Here is a 22065-nt window from a genome sequence, read left to right as displayed (position 1 = left end):
AGGTTCAAATCCCGGCGTGAACATCAAAAAATTGCCAGCGGTGGTTATCCTCTTACTAATGCTGGCTACATTTGTGAAGTATCCTGCCATGTTAAAAATTTCTCTACCAAGTGGTGTCGCTAAGTGGCACGCCGTTCGGACTCGGCATAAAAAAGGAGGCACTCATTGATATGAGAGAAGAATTCCCCGTTCCTTAGTGGAATGTTCATGGGAAATTTAGTATTCGTATTTAATATGTACATACAAACAAGTTAGAAAAGTTTACCAATAGTGACACACGTATTCATAAAGAATTGACCTCGTTTACCATAAGGTTTGACAATACGTCACTATTATTGTGTTTTAGCAGGATTCCGAACTCTTTTATGGCTCCCTCACTTGGAAACATATGTACATATGAATGTATTTTATTCCTTATTAAAGCCCAAAATTCCCACAATAAATACCGTGCAAAACTAACGATTTTTTCATGTGCGGCGTTAAACTTTGTCGATAGAATGGAGCATGCTGCACTTTCACCGTTCCCTGGGCTTCCTCTTCATTATATGGCAGCTGGAGGCATGTCTGCCTGTCTGTCTTTTTGTTACTGACTCGACAACAACAGTATCATCCCAAGATCCCGACAATTTAGTATTTTGTTCATATGAACTGACGTCAGAGACGCACCTCCCCTCGCCTTATGCCAGACATTTTTCATGCTGATTAATGCGCCTGCATACAAACTCTCATTGTATTGGCGAATCGCGTGAACTACATCGTCGTCAAGAACAACTACAGCAACGAGCAACAGCAGACAATGACATAAATTGTTATTATTCGGTAATAGAAGAGGATTTGAAAAATAGCGCACAAAAGTGAAATCAGTTGAGAATCAAACATCACCAGCATCGGTTGGTGATTTTAGTTCAACGGAAGAGGCAAGGCATCGCAAAATCTAAATCATTTGGTGGAAACGGAAATAACAAGCGACGAAGGTCCTAGAGCAATATGTTTCGGAAGTGTTTAACATCGCTGGTGCAAAACACTGTCAGTGTAGGCACCTTAACGCCCAAAGCTACAGAATTCCTGAGACGTTCGGTGCATAATGGATCTTTGGGACGACCACCAAAGATTTTAATTACGGGTGGGTGTCGAAATCTTCAAAAAAAATTAGAGATGTGTTCATTATAATCAATTAAATACTTACTTAACAATAAAGGGACAATAAAAAAATGCCAACGAAAAATAAGAAAAATGAAAAAAGTGATGAAGCAAGTTTTGTAAGAAAATTTAATTTTAAACCCTAAAAAGTGAAATTAAGAACTTGGAAAATTTAATCTATTGTTGGTACTTTGGAGATACTTAAGGCTTACACATGCCAGTCCGCATGAAACTTGTTGTAGGGTCCTTTCTTGTCTGGCATATATGTCTGGCCTGCAACCAACATAGCACTATTTCAAGCTGTTGGGCAAACTTAAGCTGAGATATATGCTACAGTGGAGTCCTAAACTTTTAGTGTTTTTTGAACATACCAATATTTCAGATAGAGTGATGATTTCAATTTGTACCGATAGTGGACTTTTAAGGAGTCGTCCACCAAACCAGAAAGTCATATAAGCTGATAGGTGTAAAAAATACAACGTAGTGAAAATGAGGTCAATACATAACTTCAAAATTAAACCTCCCAACGCTTATCAAAAGTTCTTTTCAAGTGTATAGGATCACAGTTTTCTTTCAACACTTTTTCAGTAAGTGGAATTTGAAATCAATTTTTCACGTTTTTTTAAATATTATGAAAGTGTAATTTCCTATAGGCCCAACAGTATTCGTCAATGGCACTATTTCTGCTAAAAACCACAGATTCGGTTTAGAGGGATTTTGCCACATGCAATAGTGTGAAAGGCTTTACCCTTAAAAAAACACACCTCAAAGAGGTGTGTTTGGCTTTGGCTCTCTTCGCTGTAGTGTGGAGAGTTTGCTGGAAAATATATTTTTATCAACTTATCGAATTTGTCACATCGGCACAGTGTTCTAAAAACCAAGAAATGTGGAAATAAGTTCATATTATTCAAATTATAGGTTTAAGCTCTACAGAATGTTGTAGCATTTTTTAATGAAAACATCTGCTTTAAGCAATGGGCAAAAGTTTCCAAGTTTAATACAGATTGTTAAAGTTGACCGTTTTTTACCTGTTCAACCTTATTTACAAACATGTTTAATTTCAATAAACATGTTTGTCAATATTTAATTTTTATGAATTTTTTCTATAGAGATTATATATTTTTCAAATTTTTATTTCTAAGAAATTTTGTCGAAATTTCATTTCTATAAGAAATTTTCTTTAAATTTCATTTCAATAAAACAAACATCCATATTTTATAAAAAAAAATTTAAAAATTTCATTTCTGTTGGAAAATTGCGTTCAAAATTTCTTTTTATAGGAAACTATCTCAACATTTAATTTCTTAGACATTTTGTCAAGATTTCATTTCTATTGATTTTTTTAAATAAGTTTGTTTTTTCCGGGAAATTTTGTCAAAGTTTCATATATATAGGACATTTTGTCCAAATTTCATTGCTAACGGAAATTTGTCTGTGTTCTCTTAGTTTGTTCTCGCAAGTTTGAAATTCCCACAAAAATGCAAAGAAACCGATCAAATTGAAACAAGGGCCAAGTATAACCCATTCCAACTGTCATACACATTTTGAGAGTTCAGAACAAACACAATTGTCTTATTAAGAAAAGCCTAGCACTTTAGCTTTTTTAAATATTATTGTACACTTTGAAGGCCACCGTGGCGCAGAGCACTAACAGGTCCACATATGATGCCGAATGCCTGGGACCCAAACCCCGGCGAGAACTGAGAGAACTCTCTCTTTCTCTCTGAAATTTTGAATGGTTAGAGGTGAGGGGTTAACGAGAACGGGCTGCCTAATCTGCATTTGTGGTCCGATTTTCGCTTAGCGACAACTCAAGGGGGAGAAAGTAATATATGTACAACTCTTAAGTACACTTAATGTATAGGCAATCAAACATATGCTCATACCCAATCCATGGGATTAATTCAATATTAGACAGTTCTTTTTTTTCTTTTTTCTAAAAATTGGCACAAACCATTAATTTTCGTCTGCCAGAATCAAGGTCACTTTTTATCTAATTTTTTTAAGAATGTTTAAGAATGCGTCATGGAAACATTGTTTTTATAATTTTTATTTAATAGTGACAGAGTTATTGATACATTTTCAATATATAGGGGTGGTTATTAATGTAAACATATGGTAAATAATACAAAAATAATTCTTGGTTTTTATTCTGTATTTAAGGTCGAATGGAACTGTCGCAAAATAAGTAGGGGGAAATTAAAGAAAATTAAGTGGATGAAAATTTTTTTCTATTGTTTTGTTACTTTTTTTAATCTACTCGCATATAACTTTCGGGTACACACAAAAAAAAAAATAAAACGTTTGAGAAATTTTTATCAGAAACAACATATTTTTGTACCATGATTTTCTTTTATTGTAACTTATTAACGTTTCGCTTCAACATATCAAACGTTAGCCATAGCAAATATTGAATGCAACTAACTTTGTTTATTTAAACCCTTTAGCAACTTCGCCTACGGTAAAAGTACCATTCCTTTGTTGCAAAACCAACAACTCTTTAATGGCAAAAGTATTTCGATAGGCGCAAACGATTATTCGTTTACCGGACATAGTAACAATAAAAAACCAGTAAGGAAAGGCTAATGTCGGGCGGATCAGACTATATAATACCCTTTGCCTACCCTACAACTATAAATTCGGCAATAGATTAATGTATATGAGAGCTATATCTAAATCTGAACCGACTTTTTTCGAACAGATCGTTTGAAAATTGTTGTTGTTTCTACGGCCATATAAGTGAAAATCCGCCGACAAATAAATATGGGAGCGATATCCAAACCTGAAGCGATTTTGATGAAATCTTGCAGCTAAATCTTGTGCAAATCGGTTGCAAACTAAAGTTATTTAAGTGCAAATCGGGCGATACATATGTTAGGGAGCTATATCTAAATCTGAGCCGCTTTTAATGAAATCTTGCAGATATTTTAAGAGCAGTAACAAAACAATCTATGCCAAATTTTGTGCATATCAGTTGAAAATTGTAGTTACTACGGCCATTTAAGTGCAGATCGGGCGTCACATATATATCGAATCCTTCCAGATATGTAAATATCAGTAACAAAACAATCCGCGCCGAATTTTGAGCAGATCGGTTGAAAATTTTAGTTACTACGGCCTTTTAAGTGCAAACCGGGCGATGCATATATATGGGAGCTATATCCGAATCTGAATCTATTTTTACCAAAATCAATAGCGGGCTGAAAAAGTGACAAGTGACCCACTTATCAATGGGTCTAGCTTTTCTCCTTCTTAGCGTTGCAAACAAATGCACAAACTGGTGTAGGGTATAAAAAACTTCGTAACAAAAGTATTTTGTTCCTCATAAAAATGTCTCAATCGTTTTATTTTTTTACGTGTATACATAAGCATGACCTTAAATTAATTTATAAGTAAAGCTAGTTGAAACCCTGAATAACATTTTATATATAAGGAATCAAGGGTATTGTCAGTCTAAAAAAAAACTTTATATTTGTCACAAATTGCAAGAATTTATCGCATAAAAACATGTATTTTTATCGTAAACAAAAAAGAAAAGAAGTTTACCTGGCGAACATTTATTTTTGTAAAACGAATTATTTGCAGCGGAGGTGCTGTACAATTTGGGATGGCAGCCATGTAAAAACTTCACCGCAAAGAGGTGCCGCACAGCAGCACGCTGTTCGGACTCGGCTATAAAAAGGAGGCCCCTTATCATTGAGCTTAAATTTGAATCGAACAGCACTCATTGATATGTTCATGGGCAATCGAATGTTCATGGGCAAGTTTCCAATTTTTGTGGCCCCAGACACTAGATCCGAAATTTTTCAGATGTCAGATGCATATTGCACGTTTAAGGCTTCGAAAGTGCGATTCACAGACTACGTTTAACGAAAATCGTTATGTTAGAAAACGATAGCAAAAAAGTTACCGATTTTGGTATTCTTTAACTACTTTTAACGATTAACGACATCGTCCAAACTAACTGTTTTGCTTAACGAATAGAAAATAATACATGCAGTGGCTTTTGAATATTTCTCTCTTGTTTTTTCATAAAACATTTCAGATACGTCTGCACAATCAACCAATAAGAGCGGGTGCGTGTTTTACGTAATATTTTTTGCCATATAAGTAATTAAAGACTGACTACAGAAATGATGTGAAGTATAGTCTTTCGGAACATCAACAATATGAAACAAATATCTGCAAAAGCTTTATACGAATAAATTGGTATTGATAACACTTTTAAATAATTGTACACATCGTATTTAAAAACGCAAATACAGTCGAAACCGCATAATTCTAATACGCTTTAGGGAAAAATTCCGCTTAAGTGAAACTTAATGGAAAGAACCAATAATTTTTGGAGTTATTCAATGCAATTGAGTTCGCTTGAGTGAAAAATAGCTTAACTGAAAATACCGCTAAACTGAAAAGGTTTTTGTTCCTCAAATTCAGTTTTTATATAAAACTGACATCGCATAAGTGAACAAGTTATTTCTATGGGAAATTATCTACAATTAGAAAAATATTTGGACATTGCGCTAATGATTGTCTCTGACTTTTAAAGAATTCTACCGAATATAGCTTTCAACTAAAGTTATTTTATACATAATTAGCATGTTGACACAAAAATTAACTTTCACTTATGCTTATGTCACTTAACTGGAAGTTAATTTCACTTATCTGAACTGCGCTTAACTGAAAACTGCAGATAAAACAAATTTATGAATTTTTAGCGTTTCACTTATCCGGTTTCGACTGTAAATAATTTTGTAGCCATAAACGAACTTTTCGATAAGTAAACTTCTTTTACGAAAAGCGTAAGGACTTTGTTTACGATAAAATTGCAAGACTTTGTGATTGATACAAAAGTTGGAGATTTCTTAATGGCGCAAAATATTGTCAAACAATCTATGCGCTGTAGGAATTCTTGTTGCCGCCAGCCCGACGCCCTTTGTTACGAAGTTGTTTGATTGTGGTATTGTAAATACGAGCATTTTTTATCTAAAGTAAATTTTGAAATATTGTTACATTCCGAATTTACATCCGTAGACGATCGCGAACCTCCCAATAGTGACCGCTGGCAGACTGGCTTAACCCAGTCCTCCCAATGGAAGAAACAAAATATATAAACAAACCAATAACTCGTCTTTTGTTGTAAACGAAGCATTTTTGGCTTAAAATAAGTTCTGAGTTTTTGTATAAAAGAGCCATCTTTTATCACAGACGAAGTTCATTAAAGTTTTATCATTACCATTACGGAAGTGACTTTAATATCAAAATCTGGCCAATTCACGTCTAATGGCTGGTACTATGTTCGTTTTCCACTGTTGAAAACACATCTTATTCGCGATTACTATTTTGAAAAACTACAAAAATCTCAATGATAGGATGATAGTTTTATTAAAATTGTATCATAAGTTATGGGGGGAAATCAGCAAGCCTTTTTTGCTTCAAAATAAGTATTCACGAAAAAATTTTGCGAAAAACAAATATAGTACCAGACTTAACGTTCAAAGGTGGAGGAAAACTTTACACAGCTACTATAAAAGTAGTACTTTCCCAATAAAGCATATTTGTTTGTTGTATTGGCGTGTAGCAAGATTTAAGTTTTTTGTACGATTTATAATTTAAAAATTTTTTTAATTTTTTTTCCTTTTTACAGGTGGCCTAGGCCAATTGGGAATTGAATGTGCTAAACTTTTGAGATCCCAATATGGTAAGAATAATGTCATATTATCCGACATTATCAAGCCCAACGATGCCATCTGTGAAAGTGGCCCATATATCTTTGCTGATATTTTGGATTTCAAAGGTTTACAAAAAATTGTTGTAGACCATCAAGTTGATTGGTTGATACACTTCTCCGCTTTGTTGTCAGCAGTTGGTGAGCAAAATGTACCTTTAGCTGTGAAGTAAGTACTTACAAGAATACTCCATATACATACTGAAAAAAATAATTCGTTTGACATAAAGGAAATTTTCGCTTATTTAACTTCCTTTCTGAAGAACGTTGGACTTTGTTTACGGTAAAAGTATATGTTTTTCGCGATAAATTCCTGCAAAAATTTGTAACAAACATAAAGTTTTTTTTTACCTTACAATACCTTTCATTCTTTATATATAGTGCATGTTATTCGGGATTTCAACTAGTTTTTCTTTATTTATAAATTAATTCAACGTCAAACGTTTGAAATGGATTGTGCATATTGAAAAGGATGCCAAGTTCAATTTAATGTTGTTATATAATTCAAACTCAGATGTATCAAAGGATGCTTTGATACACTATTGTATTAAAAGCCTTTAATTTTCGCAGAGCTCCATGATTTTTTTGTATTATGACCTGCTGTATTCGTTATGCTATAAATAAAAAAAATGGTTGTTGTTCTTTTCGCACATTTAAATACCCACTTTGCGATGAATATTTCTTTATCGCGTAATTGTATCCAAACAATGTATGACGTTAGAAATTCTTGTTGTGTTTTCTTTTACCTGGCAGCCATTTGTGTTTTGTTCTAACTATTCTGGTCGTTAGACAAACCAGCTTTTTTGTACTGAAACTTAAAAAATTTGCATTTTCGAGATTGCCATCCGCACTCGCCCGAGCTGCTCTTTGCTCAGTCAAAACAAAAAAGCAAAAAATTTTGGGAATGTGACAATATCAGTTTCGAGCACACAATTACAATTATTTGCAAGCCTTTGGGTCTGCTTGGGATTATTTTCTTGTATAGGTAAGCATTTTTGTCCAACCATTGGTCTATACGTTCAAATACTCACCCTTTCTCTCCAGTAGGAGAGGCACAAGAGAATAATTACACGAATAATCGTTTGCGGCTGTCAAAGCACTTTCGCAATTAAAGAATATTTAGTTTTATTGGTTTGCCCAAAAAGTAATTGCGGATTTTTTAAAAGAAAGTAAATGCATTTCTAATAAAACTTAGAATGAACTTTAATCAAATATACTTTTTTTACTTTTTTTCTAAAGCAAGCTAAAAGTAACAGCTGATAACTGACAGAAGAAAGAATGCAATTACAGAGTCACAAGCTGTGAAAAAATTTGTCAACGCCGACTATATGAAAAATCCGCAATTACTTTTTGGGCAACCGAACAAATGTATCGTAAATGTAAAGAGGCAATTATGCTTATTACAAAACGTAGCATTTGACATTTCAAACAAAACAATTTAAAAAAAAACTTGAAAGTGAGGGAGGGTCTGACGTCGGAAAACTTCAGGCAGTCCTCAAGGGCAGGTCGGAGGAGATGGCCCTCTACGAAGTGGTGCGAGAAGTCTCTCCTACTGAAGGAGTACGCGGGCATTAAATAACGAGGAGATGGGTCGACATTCACCGCCCTGAACCGCACGGGGGTCGAACTGAGTTTCTCCCTGTGTGACTGAATGCTACGTGACTGGGCTATCAACGCTGACTTCGGAGATAATGTAGTTTGAAGCCGGCTATAAGCGGAAAGCCTCAAGGGTGTCGTGTTCTCAGGATTCGCTTTTCCGGAAAGGGGGAATGGGAAGCGAATCTTGTGTTTAGAGATAATATTACCTCGGTCTCTAAGTTGGAGACAGGGACTGGATTGGGGCCATACTGTGACACACAAAATATCGGTACGTCGGTGAGACTGCCGGTCTGTTCTTTCGGGCAGAGCTCTGTGCCATAACGATAGCCGCAAAGGAAAGGAAAGAGATTTACAGTTTTCGCAATCAGTATACATATATGACGGCCCTCAAGGCCGTGGGTTCTACGACAGTGAGGTCGAAGTTTTTTGCGGAACGTATGGTATCCCTGAATAGACTCCAGTTTCACGACATCGTGCTAACATGGATTAGCGCATACGACGGCGCCGTTATGGACCTTACCCCCTACTCTCTTCTTGTAATTTCTTTTTATCACATATTTTTAATTTTTTTTTTTTAATTTGTTCAAACTTCAAATTTTGTGAGCTGACACGAAAACAGAACGTAAAATTTTGTTTTTAGTGAATTCTACTTTCCGGTTACGATCGACAGACGTTCGGTAATCACTTGTATGTGTATTCATAAGCCAAAACAGCTGACACATTTTCCTACATTTACGTTATTTTTACGAGAGCATAATCAGGCCTTAATTCTTTACATCTAATTTCTAACAAAATAATTGAATAGCCCTCATCTTACTAAAAAAAAGATTTACTCGCGCAAACAACCACATTGCGGAAACAACCCTAACAACATTTTTGCTTCCAAAAGCAGGATTATAAAAAAATGGCAGTAAAATACTAGCGACAGGTCGCTGCGCCTATTCAAATTTCGCTTCAATTAATTGCAAATGTAATTAAATGCTCAAGAACTTGGTCCACGTTGCAACATAACTGCTTTTGTTTTGTGGCTCTGTGTGACTTTTGTTTGTGTTATGACGTCCAATAGAATGTGGCATATTTCGCCAACAATTAATATGCAATTTTCGTGCGAATAAAGTTAGTACTAGGCTACAGATGTAAAAGAAATGAAGTTTTTGGGATCTGGGTGCACTCCAAAACTTCACCAAATTATATGATTTTAACATAGGGTTCCCACCAAAAATTTAACATTTTTTCAGCGAATTTTATTCCCTTCTGGAGATTCAATATTTGCAATGTTTTTAAATCGATTAATCAGGATTCACTAATAGTAGGTTAGGTCACTTGGGAAAACAAAGTTGCTTAAGGATGTCAAATCTGCCGATTGAAAATGTCATCAAATAGGAGAAAATTTAAATAAAGAATGAATACAAAAAGAGGACATGTTGAAAACCCAAAAATAAAAATAAAATTGTATGTCTGCTGATCGCTTGGCTTGACCTTATTCAGTGAATCCTGTCGATTGATAAAATATGATTTTAATTTGATTTGCAAACCAGTACGAAAAATGCAGCGTGTGAGAGCAATATAAGGTTAGGGACCTGTTTAAACTATACATGCCACGCATGTTGGATTTCATAACAAAACTTAAAGTGAAAAATTTCAGCTAAATCGGGTGGTAATTGCACCTTCTAAAGCCTCAAGCATTCAAATCTGAAGATGGTTTTATATGACAGCTATATCAGGTTATGAATCGAGTTGAACCATGTTTAGCACAGCTGTTGGGAGACAAAACAAAACACTTCATACACAATTTCATCCAAATCGGATTATGATTGCGCCCTCTAAAGGGTCAAGAGGTCAAAATCCGAAATCGCTTTATATAGCAGCTATATTTAAACATAGACCGATATGGCGCACTTTCAATCCCAACTGAGCTACACTAATAAGAAGTATTTGTGGAAAATTTCAAGCGCCTAGCTTTACTCCCTTGAACGTTAAATTGACAGACAGACAGACGGACGGAAATGGCTAAATTGACTTAGAATGTAAAGACGATCCAGAATATATATACACCAAAAAAATTTGTCTGCTGATATCAGCAAACACTGTCTGCTGATATTTAATAAACAATTTTAAACTTTTGAATGAATCCATATAAAATTTTTAACTTCTAAACAACAATTGGGGCATTTGCTCAGGATTCCCAATTTTTTTAGTTTTTGGCAGTACTTGGCATTGAGAATGTCAACTTCTCTCTCCTATGTCAACTTCTCCTATTTGATGACATTTTCAGTCGGCAGATTTGACACCCTTAATGATATTCATGGTGCAAAAACAAAAAAAAAAAAACATATGCATTTTTCGTTGATTTTAGAGCTGCTTTCGATAGGCTATCACGAAAGGCAATGATTTATAAGCTACATAGCATTGGTGTATCATCGAAGATGGCAAAATTTATTGAAAATGTGTATGAAAAGACTAATTTCGCAGTATGGACAGGAGAGGAGCTCTCGCATGATTATTGTACTAATACAGGTGTCAAACAAGGTTGTCTCCTTTCACCACTTTTATTTGCACTTTACTTAAATGACCTGAATGACTTCATTGGCGGTGGAACAAACTTAGAAGGCTTGAATATTCGTCTATTACTCTATGCGGATGATATTGTTGATATTGGCAAACGATGTAAACGTATTACAACGGATGATAAATAAATTAGAAACTTACTGTAAACTATGGAATGTAGAGGTGAACCTGAACAAGTCCCAAATAATAATTTTTAGAAAAGGAAGAGGAATTTCAAAAAATGAAAAATGGTTTTATAAAGGCGAACAAATTATTGTCCCCTCTGAATACTGCTACTTAGGCATGATTTTGACACCAAAACTTAGTTTCACCAAGCATATCCAAAAACGAAATCAAGCGGCCAAAAATAGCATAAATTCAACATGGAAAAACTTTCTATGTAAGCAGAATGTATCAGTCACCGCGAAATGGAAACTTTTTCTTGCAGTTTGTAGAGCAATTCAAACATATGGGTCCCAGGTATGGGGGTTCTCTAATTTCGAAGAAGTGGACAAACTCTGTTTATATTTCCTCAAGAAAATACTTAAATTGCCAACATTTACACCCACTTATATTCTTATGCTCGAAACCGGTGTAGAAAATGGACACGTCTATACCCTTGGTACACACCTAAAATATTTGCATCGAGCCATGTTTGAATACAACGATGAAAGGCTTCCACATAAACTTGCAAAAGTTATTCATCGCCGTCAACTCTTCTGGGCCAAGAAAATAAATAAACTTATGTTGGAAAACAATATGGAGCGTCTTGACTACAACTCAAGTCATACTTGGATTCAAAATCGTGAGCGTTTACTAAAAAACCTGCGATCAAATTACATTGCTGGCTATGGGGCGAAAGCAAATGAAACGAGAAGGTTCTATGGTAAACTTGATGAATCTGTAGGTCAGTTATACCTGAACAACTGTTATACCCAAGACGAAATAACTTTGATATTTAAGGCCAGAAGCAACATGATTAAACTGAATGAAACCCGTTTCCCTCAGAACTCAAATCCTCGATGTTCAATGTGTAATACAAACGAAAATGAAAGTTTGCAACACTTTTTATGTAAATGTCCCGTTTTAAGGGAATTTCGAATTCAATACTTCCAAAAGGTTTCGCTTGATGAGAATGATCTAATTTGCATTTTAAATGGTCTCAAAATAGACGGGAAATCCTTAGCTAACTTTATAAAAATCTGTGTTCAATACAGAGAATAATTGTTATACGAGTTCAACGTCTAAACTATGAAAATCTATCACAGAATTATAATATTTGAACAGTAGACTAACGGCCGTAGGCCAATGTCATAAGAAATATCAATAGGCTTCTTATTTTTTTACTTTAAAACTACATATATTGCAACCAAATTCAATTTATAAATTATGAAATGAATGAAATAAAGAATACTACTACTATTATGGTGCCAATCCACTTCATGTTTGAGCAAGTGACCTAACCTTCTATTAGTGAATCCTGGCATTTGCTATATTTTAATAAAAAAATTGCCAATTTCGGGGATTAATTTTTTGTTTAAAAGCATAAATATAAGTGCAGTAGTTATTTTGTATGGAATGGGTGGAAAAAATTTACGTTACATGGTTGTAACATTTAAAGATAAAAAAAGAATATATTTTATTTTTCAAATATTAATGAAATTTTTAGGCTTTGTATAACTTTTTACCATTTGAAAACAGTCCCAGTTTCAGCAGACTTTCTGCTGTTACAGCAAACATTTTTGCTGTTTCTACTAACAAATTTCTCTGAGTGTACTGTGTTGAGCCTAAGCTCAATGTTGTTGTTGTTGTCGTAGCCACATTTACATGTGGACGTCAAGCTCCTGTAGGTGAGAAAGCCGTTCCGGTGCAAAGGACCGATCGCCACGGAAACAGGGTGGCAATTGGTTATTTAAAAGCGCCAATAACTCGCTTCGTCATATCGAGCACCATGAGCACTCAGTATTTATGCAAGAACCGGTGTCACCACACCTCTCACTGAGACTCTCCGCTCGATACCGCTGATTGTCCGCGACTGCCGGAGATATTTTGGTTGGAGATATTTTCAACAAAGTAAATTGTTAATAAAAATTTGCTGTTTGCGGTTTTTTATGAAATAAAATAATAAATACTTATTTTGTAATAGAAGAAATTCCTGGTTTAGTCATGTAGCCTTCCTTTCCCTATTTATTTCCCTATTTATTTAGTTTAAACTTTATTGTTTTCTACAATGCTCATAATCAAAATTGTCATAAAATAATTTAATTAACTATTTTTATGTTTTTGCAAGAAGTGTTAAACTTCCTTATATTGTGGCTAAAAATTTTATATCATGCATAGAGACGTCAATAGACAACCATCTTTTTGGGTTTTGTCATTTTACACACATAAGTGCAACAGTTATTTGACTTATTTCTACTTCACCACCTCGCTTCTTTGTCTCTCTTTCTAGAGTCAACATAGAAGGTGTTCATAATGTTATCGAGCTGGCTAAGCAATACAAATTGCGCATATTTGTGCCATCCACGATTGGTGCCTTTGGTCCCGACAGTCCCAGGAATCCAACACCAAATGTTACAGTAGGTTATTTATGCTTGTTTTTGTATATTTATACATATCTTCTTTGCGTGACATACATTTTATGAGTGTGTGTTTATTATAGCCTAAATGGTTGATATTAATTTCCTACAATATTGTCTTTGGTATTGTCTTCCAGATTCAAAGACCGCACACCATTTATGGAGTAGCTAAAGTTCATGCTGAACTGATTGGAGAGTATTATTATCATAAGTTTGGTTTAGATTTTAGATGCCTGCGTTTCCCCGGTGTTATCTCTAGTGATCCACCAGGCGGTGGTACTACAGGTATGTATTAAAAATTAGGTTTTTTGGATCAAAATCTTGGTAAAGCGAGTAACTTAAAATACATGTTTCTCCTTAACCAAAAACTAGCAAAGTTGATTTATTGTGGCAGTTGAACAAGTGATAACATTGCTTTGTTAGCTATTATGTTATCCAACTTCGTGCATCTCCCCAAAGCTTTTAAAAAATGTCCCCAAATGCACTTATTGGGGATATTTATTAGATTCGCTTATTACCATATGTCCCACAAATAAAGTTATTTGTAGAATAAATTCAAACGTAATAGAGGGTCTTTCAATAAGAGCGCTACAAAAGTTGTTTTAAATAAAACAAGTAAAAGCGTGCTAAATTCGGCCGGACCGAATCTTTTATACCCTCTATCATGAATCGCATATATCGAGTTCTTTCCCGGTATCTCTTTTTAGATAAACAAAGGATAAAAGAAAATAATTGCTTTGCTAATTGAATTTTGGAGACCACAGTGGAAGTGTATGTGCAAAATTTTAGCCAAATCGAATAAGAATTGGGCTTTTTAGATGCTCAAGAAGTAAAATAGGGAGATCGGTTTATAGGGGAGCTGTACCAGGCTAAAGACCGATTCAGACCATATTTGACACGTATGTTGGAGGTTGGAAGAAGCCATTGTTCAAGATATCATTCAAATCGGATAATAATTATGCCCTCTTGAGGCTCAATAAATCAAGCCAAATCGGATAGGAATTGATTCAAGATCGGTTTATATGGCAGCTATATCAGGTTATGAACCGAAACTTGGCACAGTTGTTGAAAGTCATAACGAAACATGTCATGCAACATTTCAGCCAAACCGGATAAGAATTGCGCCCTCTAGAGGCTCAAGAAGTCAAGATCCCAGACCGGTTTATATGACAGCTATATAAGGTTATGGACCGATTTGAACCATAATTGGCACAGTTGTTGGAAATCATAACAAAACACGTCATGCAAAATTTCAGCCAAATCGGATGAGAATTGCGTCCTTTAGTGGCTGAAGAAGTCAAGATCCCAAATCGCTTTTTATGGCAGCTATATCAAAACATGGACCGATATGGCCCATTTACAATCCCAAAATTTGCAAATTTTTCCCATGAACATTCCACTAAGGAACACGGGCAAACTTCTCACATATCAATGAGTGCAGTCCGATTCAAGTTTAAGCTCAATGATAAGGGGCCTCCTTTTTATAGCCGAGTCCGAACGGAGAGCCGCAGTGCGACACCTCTTTGGAGAGCAGTTTTACATGGCATAGTATCTCACAAATGTCGCCAGCATTAGGAGGGGAAAACCACCGCTGAACATTTTTTCTGATGGTCTCGCCAGGATTCGAACCCATGCGTTCAGCGTCATAGGCGAACATGCTAACCTCTGCGCTACGGTGGCCTCCAAGAAGTATGTGTGAAAAATTTCAAGCGGATAGCTTTACTCCTTCGAAAGTCAGTGTGCTTTCGACAGGCAGGCGGACGGACGGACATGGCTAGATCGACTTAAAATGACATGACTATCAAGAATATATAAACTTAATGGGGTTTTAGACGAATATTTCGTAATAAAAACGGTTCTGGATATCAATGAAATACTTTACTTCTGTGAAATTACATTCGATGCCATTATGTGTGGAACTAAATTTCTTTTGTATGGCCACCACGGGCACGCTTGCAGAAGTCCAGACGCTGAACCCAATTTTCGATGGTTTTCAAGCATAAATCGGCCGATACTGCTGCAATTTCGCGTTCGATATTCGTCCGAAGTTCATCAATCGTCGCTGGCTTGTTGGCATAGACCATAGACTTGACGTAGCCCCACAGGAAATTGTCTATCGGCAACAAATCCCACGACCGAGGTGGCCAATTGACTGGACCATTTTGTGAAATAACACGTTCTCCTAACTTGGTTTCTAATAAATTGATTGAAATATGTAATTAATTTAGCTAAAATCGTAAAAAAGGGCGCAGCATCATACTAATATCTATAAAGTACCACACAAATTGGGTTTGTCATAAAATTAAACTTACTAATAATTTATTGATAAAAATTCAGTTCGTAAGGATAAAGAAAAAAAACTGCTGAATTCGCTATTGTTCAAGAAATATTTGTTTTTGTATTTTACATGTCCTTAAAAATACCACAAATTTTAAAATATATCGCGTAATGTCCCTACAGTATTACACAAATTGCTTTTAATTGGCAAAAAATCAGTTAATAAAGAATAGGACACTTCTAAATAAGAATCGCAACTCATCATTACGGGAACTATGGTAAATGAAGCTTAAAAGAGCTTCCAACATCTTAAATCGCCCGAATTTAATGCAATATATGGGAAATAACTACAAAAGGAGGCAGACTAAATATTGCGCCATCTATCCACTATATTCACAGCATGACTAAAACTCGTATAAAGTTCGAAAGCTTGGTAGTATACAAGGGTAGTGTTAACACCCAAACCCTGACTAGATATGCAGCACGAGGCTACATTAGGAAACGTGACAGGATCGAAAAACTTTTCGCATCGGATACTTGGGACGACACTTGAGCTGGAGCGCAAGACACTGGGCCAGCGGCTGTAGTTCATGCTACACAGATGGATCGAAACAAGGGGAGAGGCCAGGTCGCGGTATCTACATCAAAGACCTACACCGAGTTTTGTTTCTGATTTCTGACCATAATACGGTGCTACATGGTGAACATCCAAGCAATCATAGAGAGCGTGAGGTAGTCTTAATTGTATTAAAGAGATATCGACGAGTTTGAACGACTTTACGGGCAGAGAGTTTGCCATCAGAGTAATATCAATTATCTCGATGTGGTTTAAGCGACGAACGCAAACTGTGAAATAGGGAAGCCACCGGAGGGACGATGATAATCCTATCGGGAAATCCGCATCGTGACAAAAGTAAAAAAGTATTGAAGGAAAGGAAGACGAAAAGTATGGATTTTGGCACACGGGACACATTGGGCACACAGGTACATTTATGTAGAATAGTTTACGGCATATCGGAAATATGGCGAGACGTTGGAGAATTTTCATGCCCGGATTTCGTCGCTAGCAGATTCTAATATATAGCTAAGGATACGTTATCAGAATTGATGCTGGTTAGTTTGGACATTGAACGGAAAACGGTTAGGTATTATGTGAGGAGCACGGAATTGTGGTATAGACTTTTCGAGATTACTCATCTTAGGTACATGGCACAACTATGCGTATAAAGATATGGGGCGGATTAAAAATCCGCATCCACTAACCTTACCTAATTGACATTTCCCTAAAGTACCACAAGAAGTATGTTACGTGATGCAATAAATTTATAGTTGTTGTTGCCAATAAAAGACTCAAGTTTAACTTAACTACTATTTAAATCTATCTTTATTTAATATGAAATTGTGCATCAATTAATTCGATTAACTTTTACGCAAGTTTTCAGCTGAAGGCTGAACAACTCACGAGCAACTAGCAATTGCTTTCGCCTTCGTCTGGCAGCCGAAGGGTTGCCATGTCGTTTACCCTCAGATGTTGGCAAGTTCGGGACTGCCACAAATTATTAAAATAACATCTTTTACGTGGCCCCAAATTTTATAATAAAACATATAACTGTCCCCAAAAGTACTAAAATTTTAAAATAGATACCATATTAAAAACGTTTTTCATTTGCCGTGTGTTATTTACCCATTAAGCGGATTTTCTCGCTTAGTTTGTATGCAGAAAAATGCTATCTTCGATTAGCTTAGTGGCTAATCTTATCGCCGTTTATTAAAACATATTATCCCATCATTCAATCTTAATGGTAAAACTAAAAAAGGAAGAATGCAACATATTTATTCAATGATTAAACATTCTGGAATGCAAAAATTGCTTTGGATTTTAATAAAATCGCATTTATGAACTCCGAGAAACATTTATTTAATATTAAAATGACATCGCATTCAAGGGAGGATAAAATTTATTTAAAATTAAAATAACTTATCGACATTATAACATAATTACATTAGAAAGCCTTCGCATTCAAGAGAGGTTAAAAAGATCAATAAACACCAAAGAAGATAAAGACAATACTAAACTGCAATATTCAGTTGCAATTACTTACGTTCAGTTCTTTGATTACTTTGGATGTGTGTCAGTGCGGCCAACATTTAAGTACCAAACATTTAGTGGGTAGTACGTTTTATTTATTTATCCATAAAGACTGGTACTATATTCGTTTTTCACAGCTGAAAACACATATTTTCACGGTTACTTTTTTGAAACACTACAAAAATCTCAATGAATACATAATACTTTTAAGAAAATGTTTTCATAAGTAATGAGGGAATATCCTAAAAAAGTAATCACGAAAAAATGTTGCGAAAAACGAACATAGTACCAGCCATAAAATAGCAAATCCGTTAGACTGGTAAATAAACCGATCCCATTATATCCCAAATGCTAACATAGTTGACTTCTCCCCAAACTACCATATGGCATGATTCCAAACAAGTTTGATTTTTGCCAAGTTATAGAACGTAGAATAATCACAAAAATATTTTGTATACTTTCAGATTATGCCGTAGCCATATTCCATGAGGCTTTAAGAACTGGAAAATATACTTGCTACTTGCGACCTGATACACGTTTACCCATGATGTACATTGAGGATTGCCTTAGGTAAGAAAAGTGTAGTTATTAGAGTTTATGCAAAGCTAAAAATATATAATTTTTTTTAGATCCCTTTTGGAATTTATGCGTGCTCCATCGGAACAATTAAAACGCCGCGTTTACAATGTAACTGCCATGTCCTTTACACCCGAAGAATTGGCTTACAAACTTAGCAAATATGTTCCAAATTTGCATGTTACCTACCAGCCCGATAGCAGACAACAAATCGCCGATTCCTGGCCAGAAGTTTTCGATGACAGTGAAGCTCGCCGTGATTGGAACTGGCAGCATAAATATGATTTGGACGGACTAGTTGATTATATGGTTAAAGATGTGCAAGAAAATTATATAAATGTTGAAAACGGCCAAAGAAGAGCATCAGCTAAAATTTAATTGACCCTTTAAATATTTTTGAATTTGTTTTCTGTTTTTTTTTTTTTTTTTTAATTAAACTAAGTATTTGTAGTCTGAACAGAGTTTGAAGTATGTTATACACAAGTACCATATATGGAAAGTACACTGTGTTTTTATGCATTTCGAATATACAAATGAAACAATTTTATATTAATAAGCATTTATGATTGTTTAGCATATCTAACTGTTTTAAAGCATAGATTAACATACATATGTTTAATTAATAAGTTATATATTTTCCAAAAATTAAGATATTGCATTTCGTAAAGACAAACAGATTTTCAATCCAAGGCAGCCGGTTGTACGTACCGGATTGTCCCGATGAAGTCCTTCATCTGCAAGGGCTGCAGTCTCAGTGTACAACACACTGCTAAAACAACAACAACAAACAGATTTTATTTACGAAACTTTTAAGGGCTGTTTTTCAGTATAACTAAACTGTAGGAGGAATCTTCTTGATTTGAGATTAGTGTGAAGTTAATAATTAATGCCCATTGATACTGTTTTCTCTTGTTTTTGTTATTGCAATAGTGTGTTGTACACCTACGTACAACTTTCTGCCTTGGGATTGACTGTTTTCTCTTGGTATTATGGCGTGTCAGTGTTGCGGGCTTTTATCGATAACTTTTTTGTGTCACATGAACATAATTATCATGTAGTAAATCAGACTTGCAGAACATAACAAAACCGTAACCAAATGCAACCCTTCATGTATTTGCAAGTGTTGTGTGTCTTGAGACATAATTTATGTACATGCTATTTTTAGGGCTACATAGGGGAAATTGCTTTTAACTACGAACGAAATTGTATGTTTTGGGTGCTTCATGCTATATGAAATAAAGTTATTTGCAAATAAAAACGGTACATATGTGCATTATTAAGGTTGGTACTACGCAAGATATATTCATTTACGGGTAGTGGAAGTTGCCCAACAACAAAATATTGAGTGCACTATCTGTCAAAATCAGCGAATAGTGCAACTCTGATTTTGTGTATGTAACTAGTTCGCGCCATTTCTTGTTGTTTGTGTATATATTGGGTTGCCCAAAAAGTAATTGCGGATTTTTCATATAGTCGGCGTTGACAAATTTTTTTACAGCTTGTGACTCTATAATTGCATTCTTTCTTCTGTCAGTTATCACCTGTTACTTTTTGCTTGCTTTAGAAAAAAAGTGTAAAAAAATTATATTTGATTAAAGTTCATTCTAAGTTTTATTAAAAATGCATTTACTTTCTTTTAAAAAATCCGCAATTACTTTTTGGGCAACCCAATAGTTCTAAACTATAATACACACACACAACCAAAACTCGTTCACAGATAGTGCACTTCGTGAGAAAAAATTTTACTCAGCTGTTTACGGTACACTACTTGGTAATTATGTCATGGTTCTACGTTCTTTTAAGTGAAAATTTTCTGAAATCCGTTTTTTCACTGCCAGGTGCATTTTTGTAAAAATGCACCTGGCAGCATTAGTAAAAGTCAAATAAACATAAGTTTCATTAATTTTAAAAATAAATAAATCTGCTGAGCATTAATGAAAGGCAATAGCTGAAATGTATTTAAAAAACATGATACTCATTTTTTCCATTTTTTTTTTGTCTTAAAATATTATTGAGATTCCATTTTAGGATATTGTCCGGCTTAAGACCATTGTTTAATGCTTTCTATTCGAAGAATAGTATAGCAAAAAACATTTAAAAAGTCAGCAAAAAGTGTGTTGTTGCTAGAAGCATTTGACTGGTTTCCTTTATCGCGACTTCATTTTCAACCAAGAAAATTCATCAGATGGAGATGTCAAATGGATTAAAGTGCTTTACAACCATTCCAACTAGAGTAATCCGAATTTGAACAGGGCTCTTTAAAATTTTTATTTTAATATTTTGTGCATAGGAGTCCGCTGAAGATTCTGCTCTACTGCAACAGGCCAAGAAAATGGGCTTTATAGTACATGGAGAAATCAATGCCGGTAAAATTACTGGCGACAAATGGTTACCATGTGACTGAAGTAAAGGGCACTGCTACGCCCAGCGCCAGGATAAGAATGTTAGTTTTGCTATTCTTTCATATCAACGACAAGTGATCAATCTGCGAAAGTTGGACTTGAATGCAACAAAACTATTATATTAATTTGCTCTAATAAGGTGAGTTTGTTTCTAAAGAAACATAAATACCGCTCATCTATTTGACGAATGACATAAAAAATGCATTTTGCAGAAACCGCATTTTAAGGTTTCAAAATTGTGAGGTTTTTAAATCATTAACTCCAAAAATATATTTTTGAGTTTTGTATGTCACTCTTTAAGTACATGAGCGAATACATTGTTTTGTTAATTTAACCAAACATATTTTAATAACTTTGTATTTCTTGTATCATAATAGTCTTCAACTTATAATGTACTTCAACTTCTTATTAGGGCGCAAATTGTTAGTGTGTCGATACTTCGTACAAGCGTAGCACTTACGGCCACCACCTGTATCAACGTAGGTATGCGTACGCTATGTATGATGTCCACTAAAATGCCTAGGCAGTTTCTGTTGATGACAATGGGAAGACGATGACGATTTATTGTGGGAGTGAGTTGATTACGTCGTCGATGTTACTGAGGTACGTTTGTCAGAACTGTGGGTGTCCTTGGGTTTGCTCTGCAAATAAACAAGCATACTCTTATGAAGTTAGTTTGTAAAAGTAAATTAAGAATAAAAAAAAAACAATTTTAATATTAGAAGACACCAGGTCATATGCAACGCTATAAAATTATATGCTGAATCGAAGCAAAAATTAACAAACTTAAAAATGCTGATTTTGTGTTTTTGAATAAGTTATGTTTGAAGTCCTTGTGGTGTCTTGTGTTTTGCTGGTAATGGCATTTTAAACTATTTTTGCGTAATCCTGGCGACTGTGTTAACATTGTATTGATATCAACTGCTTTTGCAGAATCGGAAGTATGTTAATAAAAAAGCTTTAGTAAAACGATTGTTTAATACTTGGTTACGGTATACAACATTTTATCTCAGCATGTGTGGCGTAATAATAGCAGATATTGGATATAATTTGACCAAATTTGGCTGATTGTTGGAATGAGCAATTTGTTAAAACCACGCACAATTTTGCAAACTTGGAACTCGAGGA

General features: G+C 34.9%; 2 protein-coding genes across 2 annotated transcripts in view; one reads left to right on the top strand and one right to left on the bottom strand.

Annotated features, from left to right (window-relative positions):
* The first annotated feature begins 847 nt into the window (after positions 1-847).
* Positions 848-19798, top strand: LOC106087869 (L-threonine 3-dehydrogenase, mitochondrial). Its single transcript, XM_013253059.2, has 6 exons — positions 848-1123; positions 6788-7037; positions 13467-13593; positions 13731-13878; positions 18424-18529; positions 18589-19798. Exons 1-6 carry the CDS (start codon positions 988-990, stop codon positions 18911-18913), a joined length of 1092 nt encoding a protein of 363 aa, XP_013108513.2. The 5' UTR covers positions 848-987; the 3' UTR covers positions 18914-19798.
* A 1468-nt stretch (positions 19799-21266) lies between these two features.
* LOC106087865 (protein kinase 4) overlaps positions 21267-22065 on the bottom strand; it is a 112778-nt gene continuing 111979 nt past the window's right edge. Inside the window, exon 5 of the transcript XR_009396515.1 lies at positions 21267-21578. The gene's annotated coding sequence lies outside the window, so the exon portion shown is untranslated. The remainder of the gene's footprint in view (positions 21579-22065) is intronic.

This window comes from Stomoxys calcitrans, chromosome 1, assembly GCF_963082655.1.
Source record: "Stomoxys calcitrans chromosome 1, idStoCalc2.1, whole genome shotgun sequence".
In the NCBI taxonomy this organism is placed as follows: domain Eukaryota; kingdom Metazoa; phylum Arthropoda; class Insecta; order Diptera; family Muscidae; genus Stomoxys; species Stomoxys calcitrans.
The sequence above is the reverse complement of the archived record's forward strand: the minus strand, read 5'-3'. Positions and strand labels throughout refer to the sequence as shown.

Excerpts from the sequence above, each read along its gene's own strand:
- LOC106087869 (XM_013253059.2), top strand. The coding sequence starts at position 988 with ATGTTTCGGAAGTGTTTAACATCGCTGGTGCAAAACACTGTCAGTGTA. Across the intron at positions 13,879-18,423 it reads ACCAGGCGGTGGTACTACAG|ATTATGCCGTAGCCATATTC; the intron begins GTATGTATTAAA and ends GTATACTTTCAG. Across the intron at positions 18,530-18,588 it reads TACATTGAGGATTGCCTTAG|ATCCCTTTTGGAATTTATGC; the intron begins GTAAGAAAAGTG and ends AATTTTTTTTAG.